The sequence below is a fragment of the Solanum stenotomum genome, chromosome 3 (genome assembly GCF_019186545.1).
Source record: "Solanum stenotomum isolate F172 chromosome 3, ASM1918654v1, whole genome shotgun sequence".
Classification (NCBI taxonomy): domain Eukaryota; kingdom Viridiplantae; phylum Streptophyta; class Magnoliopsida; order Solanales; family Solanaceae; genus Solanum; species Solanum stenotomum.
The window spans coordinates 9,296,477-9,303,753 of NC_064284.1; the positions used below are offsets into that span (position 1 = coordinate 9,296,477).

Here is a 7,277-nt window from a genome sequence, read left to right on the forward strand (position 1 = left end):
CCTGTGACTTTTGCACTGACTTGTATTTATATTGAGAAATTCATTAAATTTATAAGAAAATATTTGTTGGAAATTCATTAACAAAGTAGGTGTTAGGACCAATGGCAGAAATTAAAGATGCTAAAGCTAAGTTACCCCTCCTAATTTGGGTTTGAATCCCCTGGGCACTTTATACCAACTGTTTTTCTTAATTTGAGATTGTTGGAAACCATAAACTTTAAATGTTGAATCCGCCTCTACTATCAATTCACCAGAAGGATAGTCCTTCCAATTTGAAGTTTTTTTTTTCCTGAAAGTTTCAACCTTGATAATAGTCGCGATTGCTCTCTCGCAACCCCTACTTTAATTAAAGAACCATACAAAATACCCAGTTTAGGCATATGATTAGGAAGAACCATGATTTAGGTCTCTAATTGAAAAATGCATAAATCCATTCCCAAGCAGATCAAGGAAAAAGTGGTGCAAAACACAAACTCAAAGGATATTTTTCGTTCATTTCGAGGAAATACATCTGCAGTAAGAGTCATAAATACAAAGCTTCACTTAAAACAATTGTAAGGTTGCAACACCATATACAAAAGTGAGACAAATATGTAGTAAAACTTCTATAAACAAACCTACAAAAGCCGTAAAACAAAGCAATTAATCTACATGTCATCCACTCAAGTTCATTTCCCCCTATATCCAAAAAAAATCCCAGCAGTACAACCCAATCATACCTACATATTACTCCCAGTAGCATTCTCAAAGATCTGGTCTTCTGAATATCGATATTTTTCAAGAATTGGAATATCGATGATCAGATTTTGCTATGGAACCCATTAAAACAACCAAAGGAAATCATTAGAATAGTAAAATAAAGCCTTTTATTAACTTAAACAATGACTGTTTGGCCACTGAGTACATCCTGAAGCTGGAGAGACCCATCCTTCATTAGATTAACACTCAAGCTTTTGAATCTTTCTCTTGAGTATTGTCGAGATGCCTTTCTCCAATCAGTTCCTGCCTTCATCATTCCTACAAACTCCTCGTAACTGATTTGCCCATCCTGAGAAAATGCAATAATGATGAAAAACTGGCATGACATATCAGAGTGAAGAGATAGTGCAAGCGGAAATACAAGAAGACAAATTTACAAATGCAGCATTTACTTTTCATGCTACATTCCAAAAAGTAATTCCTATGTCTTTTTTCTTTTTTTGGGTGAATTCTCGGTGTAAATCATGCAGTATTTGATAAGATCCAACAAGCTTCTTTAGCAATGAATAATGTTGAGAAGTATTCTATCTCGTTTCTCTAAATATAATGAAAGAGCAATGAAAAGAGGCAGGGTCACTAAACAGAGAGAAAAAGATGAGTCTAACCTTGTCGGTATCAACTTCGCGCATGATCTCATTCACTACATCAGTGTCGCATGCTCCTGACTCATCTGCTAAAGCTTCTCGTAGCTCATCTAGCTCAATATAACCACTTCCATCCTTGTCAAAGAACATGAATGCTCTACGAAAATGCTCATCATTTTCCATTCTCTGTAAGTGGATTATAACTGCTACAAACTCCCCATAGTCCAGGACTCCGTTTCCATCAACATCAGCCTAATAAAAAAATAGGTTCAGCAGTCATCAGGCAAAACTATTAAATTAAATCTTTTCTGAATGGAGGAAATTACTGTATCTACAATAGAATTTATTTAAAAGTTCATTTCCCAAATGGAAAAAAGCTTGGGAATTCGCATATAAAAGCTGCACCAGATTTACAGCAGAATACTAGGGAATATTTGATTGTAGGACTTGAGATACTGCAGAAAGAGAGTTAGTAAAGGCCTACAAGATCAATTATTTGGCAGATCAGACATAACCACGACAAAAATGGCAGGTTTAAAACCACAAGTTCCAATAGACTTTATTTCTTTCTTAAGCTTTATGCCAAATCAAATACTGCCACATCAATTAGAACAGAGAGAGTATATCACAAAGGCTGATAACATTTTATCTAACAAACATGAGATGCATAACACCAGAAGTCCAATCCCTGTATTCATTATCCACTTATTACAATGCAAACCAAGTATCACATACATTTTTAATAAAATAATCTAATTGAAACTTTTCAAGAAGCCTACATAAAGAAAGTAGGAAATCATTCTGAAATCTATCGTGTGTCACAGATCACCTTGCAATATCAATCAATTATGTCTCAATCCTAAACAAAGATTGGGGTTGCTATAGCCTATATGAATCCTCCTAAATCTGCTCTGTCCTAGCCCAATTCATTATAATATTATCACTTTGCTTGCAAATATCTTGCCTTGGGAAAAACAAAGGATCTTCTAAAACAATTGGATCTTTAAATCTCAAGGTTATCCTTTGCTTCCTCTACAAACATCAGACCAAGTGGAAGTGTAACAACAACTAAACCTTACTCTGAACTAATATGTATCATCTATATAGATCCTTTGCTTCCATTCTCTTGGTCTAGCTTCTTTACCTTCGTCCATCAAATTATATGCAATAATCTACCTTTCTCACACCATATAGGAGTGACGATGTGATTTCAATAACTTCTTCAGCCACACCATCTATGGTTTGGAACCTTACTTATATCCTCAGTTATGTAATGGAATCTCTTGCCTATTTAATAGCCTTCATGCAATGTATGCATGCCTACATATAATGAAACAAGAAGGAAAAAAGCTAATCCCTGAAATAAATGCAAAATGCAGAGTCTTCAGAGCCAATATTTTGTGCAAAATAACCATCTAACAGATGTGAAAAATTACATGATGCTTCCACCAACCAAAAAAGCTAATCTCCGAGCAATGGTAAAGTAAGTGATGCAGGATGAAAAGACATATGGAACAATCAATTTACACTCCTTCCAAAGTTCAAGTACTTGAAAGAATCAGGAGAAACCAAGCAAGAGAGAAGAGGAATAATGAGATCATAAGAATAAGGTGGCAGTGATTGCTTTAACATCACTTGGAAGAGTAACTTCTGCCAAACTTACAGTTTAAATGAAGAGGGGCAGAGTGTGTGTGTGTGTGTGTGTTCCACAAAACAGTTTATTATTTGCCCTCATCCAGAATACACAGGGAAAAGACACTATATGACATCACAGAACTTGGGGTAGTTATCATGAAACACATCAGAATACATTTATTTAGAGAGGACAGCAGAATAAGGAGACGAGGCAAGAAAAACCAGAAGTAGTGAAGAAGATGTTTGTTAGATAAGAAAAACATGCTTTAACTGCTTCAATGTATTGATGAAATAAACTCTAGCAGTAAATTTGTAGTAGTTAAGGACCCTGATACCATGTCTACTATCAGATTTTAGAATCAGATAAAACCCAGCATAGAAGAGAGATCAAACATACACACATATGATGTATACTTGTATTACAAAAAAACTGGGAGGACGATCGTAGAGACTGGTAGAGTGAGATGGTTAAACGTGGAGAAATTCAAATGGAACTACAACTTACAGCAGCATGTACAAAAACTAGGAAGCATACAGGAAACTGAGTAAATAGAAGCAAAATATGTTCTCATATTTTGGTATAAAAAACTTGTACATATCATAAAACCAACAGAAGAAAGAACAAAATACTGTTTCAGCGTGTTTAAATAGACAGGAATGTTTACCACATCCATCAGCAACTTCATCTCTGCTTCTGCCAACTGGGAACCAACTTTTCTAAGTCCAGCCTTTAATTCATCATATGTTATTTTCCCATCACCATCAGAGTCCATCAATGCAAACATCTCTCTAATTACTTCAATCTCTTCAAGTTTCAAGTGTTCAGCAATGACCTAAGCAATTTGACAAGTGCAAATATTTCAAACTAAAGCACATCCATTTGATGATAGAAATAACTACAGGAGCAGTAAAACACTAGGAATGTTCGGATATGGGCCAACACACAACACATCATTTACAGTTGCATAGCAACTCTCTCTGTGATTTTTGGATTTGATCAACTATGTTTTCTAGCAAGTATGAGGGTACTTAGTAATCGTTTACGGTGGGTGGCTATCTCTCTGATTTAATAAAATAAGGCTAAAAATGTTTCCATTGGCATTCTCTTGCGTATCTCCATCCCCAAAGTTTAGATTTGTTAGTGCTTAAACAAATTAGAGGCTTACCCGCAATGCTTTCTTTTTAAATCTGTTCATGATAGAAAATTGCTTCAGTCTTGTCCTAACAATATCTCCCAGTGGAACATTTGAAGCCTTTTTAGCATTTTGAATCCAGGGGTGATCTGTAATAAAGTAAACAGAGTTAAAGAATAAAACTTATGCGTGTTTTGAACAGTTTTACTATATCAATGTTTCTTTGTTAGTGACATTCTTAAAAGTAAAATAAGATTTTTGTTAGTGAGAATTAGCATATGATCCACATTCAATTCATTCAATTATACAGTAGTTTTTGTCTTCATTATTGGTCCTATTAATAATTATTAAGGCATAGGCCACTCTGGATATCCCGCATTCAGACATCTGGTTTTCAAGCATGGTCCTGAATTTTTAGAGATGTCTGAGTCTTCGAGCATGGGCATACAGGTTAATATCCCTAAAAATATTCAGGGGAACAAAGGGCAGGGAAGGGTTTTCATAACTACCACATAACTGGGCCTCACCCAATTCAGGAAAAGACAAAAATGCAAAGTGAATATACAACAGGATATTTAGTTAATTAACATTAACTTCAAGATATTTCACGAGTGAGACACAAAGATAGTTGCAATACTAAGACATGAAACTGTTCCCACCAAAACAAATTTGATTCATAGAGATGCCATATAGCTCAATCACGCCCCAGAACCCAGCATACTCAAGGAGATAAGAGAATAAAATAAAATGCAATGACAATCCAGAAAAAAAAATACTCCTTTTTTCCACAAATCAGTATGCCTGAACAGTGGGTCATTGAAACTAAAGCCATGATTCCTTGAGGAAAGCCTCACTTTTCCAGAGTACTGGGCAGAAAATGCTAAAGAGCATCTAGAGAGATACCCGCGATAAATCAGTTTGCATAGAATAGTGCATCAAATCATAAACAGTTTCCAAATGCGTTTGAATGACTATGAATCAAACCCCGCATTTTTCTTCTTTCTCCTCTAACCTTAAGTAATACTGACGATCTTCCATAGTAAACTTGAAAAACAATGGTGATCTATATCAAATCATTTCTTTGCTCAACTTATAGTTTTCCATGTACCAGGGGAGCTATTTACTTGGAAGCTCACAAACTCTGAGTTGAAAAATACTTACCAAGGACCTGTTGAGCTGTCAACCGCTTCTTGGGGTCAGGTTCCAGCATCTGTCTGACAAGACTTTTTGCCTTTTCAGAGACTTGAGGCCATGGTTCCCTCTTAAAATCTATCACTCCCCTCAAAATTGAAAGAGCAACTCCTTGTTCAGTTTCTGCAAAAGACAATCAGATTAAGAAAAGACTTAAATCCGGAATCACAAGCAATTGCAAACATCAGAAGTCAACAGGAAACTGGAAAAGTAATATATGTATACCAGCCCAAAATGGAGGAACCCCACATAACAAAATATAAAGGATGACACCAGCACTCCAAATATCAACTTCTGGTCCATAATTCCGCTTCAACACCTCTGGTGCCATGTAGTATGGACTTCCCACAATCTCAGAGAATCTTTCACCTGATTAATTACAAAAAATTACTAAGAATCAAACACTTCTCTGCCACTTAAAACATACAGAACAAAGGACTGATTTTTATGAGACAGAGGAAAAGGGTGTCTTTCTAATTCACTTGTGGGGTAAAGAAATTGAAAGAATTTAGAAATCGTACCAGGCTTGAAAAAGACAGATAGGCCAAAATCGATGGCCTTGAGAGCAGAATGCTCTTTCTTATTAGCAAACAGAAAATTCTCAGGTTTCAAGTCTCTATGCATGACCCCATTAGCATGACACATCCTTACAACTTCTGCTACAGTTCTGGCAACCCCAGCTGCAGCTCTTTCACTGTAATGCCCTCTAGCTACAATTCTGTCAAATAACTCCCCACCTTCACATAGCTCCATGACAAGATGAACTGCTTCATTATCTTCATAAGTAGCTCTCAACTTCACAATATTTGGGTGATCAGGAAGGCTTGACATAATAGCAACTTCTCTTCTCACATCTTCGATATCTACAGCTGTTCGGAGCTTCTTCTTTGAAATAGATTTGCAAGCAAGGGCATCTCGGGTCTCCCGGTCGGTGCAAAGGTAAGTCACTCCAAATTCGCCCCGACCCAGTTCTCGTCCTAAGATGTATTTGTCAGCTATGCGGGTTTTAGGGATGAAGTCTTTGAGTACTCGGATCGGTGCGGGTGACCCGGAATACGGATTGGGTCTACGTTCTCGGGGCTTCTTTGGTTTTGTTTGAGGATCGGTTTTTGAAGCTTCTTCTGGTCTTATGCAAGCGTTACAGTTACCCATGGCGAAGTAAAATGGGTTGCTCCGCCGCTAAAAGTGGTTGCCGGAGGTGGTTGTTGCGGTGGTGGAGGTAGAGGACATGGCACGGCAAAGACTTTTGCAATTTTCTGGATTTCGTGAGACAGAGAAAAGAAAACGCGGGGTCAGTTGGGAAGTAGTAGTTTTTTGAATAAACTCCATTTATTGCCAAATATTCTTTTACTCCTATTTTAAAATTGACCAATATTATTTTATCAAAAAGAAAGAAAATATTGGAGAAATATCATGCATCCTTTAAAAAGAACCTATTCCAATATTGGTAATGAAAAAGATGGGAAGATACTGAGAATTGAACGCACACCTATTATTATATTATTATATGATAGATATATGATAAATGTATTCTTGTTTATTTGTGTTTTTCCAATTTATACACTTCATAAAGTTAATAAGAGATGAGAATAAATGTTAATTACTTTTTTTCATTTCAAAATAAGTGATGTTTTTAATTTCGATATATCATTTAAGAAATTATTCGTTCCTAAAAAAATAAGGAGTACTTTAACTATAACTTATCGTTAATAAATACCTTGAAAACACGTAACTCTCTTGCAATTTCTTGATTACATAAAAAAAAGTTATTTGAAAAAAAAGAGAAATTAGAAGAACATCATTAATATCTTCTTAGTTGTCTAAAATATCACTTATTTTGAAACGGAAAAAAGCTAAGTGAACACTAATTCAAAATTGTAACATTTTGATGTGAATTATGATATTTTAAAATTCTCTTTTTCTGTTCAATAATAATTATTTATTATTGACTTGACATATACTTTAAAAAATAATA

At 35.5% G+C, this 7,277-nt stretch overlaps 1 protein-coding gene across 1 annotated transcript; it reads right to left on the minus strand.

Moving 5' to 3' along the window:
* Nucleotides 1–462: 462 nt before the first annotated feature.
* Nucleotides 463–6,614, minus strand: LOC125858139 (calcium-dependent protein kinase 10-like). Its single transcript, XM_049537829.1, has 7 exons — nucleotides 5,824–6,614; nucleotides 5,528–5,671; nucleotides 5,273–5,425; nucleotides 4,145–4,260; nucleotides 3,644–3,811; nucleotides 1,365–1,595; nucleotides 463–1,048 (listed from the first exon to the last, which is right to left on the minus strand). The coding sequence occupies exons 1-7, from the start codon at nucleotides 6,452–6,454 to the stop codon at nucleotides 875–877; spliced, it is 1,617 nt and encodes a 538-aa protein (XP_049393786.1). The 5' UTR covers nucleotides 6,455–6,614; the 3' UTR covers nucleotides 463–874.
* Nucleotides 6,615–7,277: the final 663 nt, after the last annotated feature.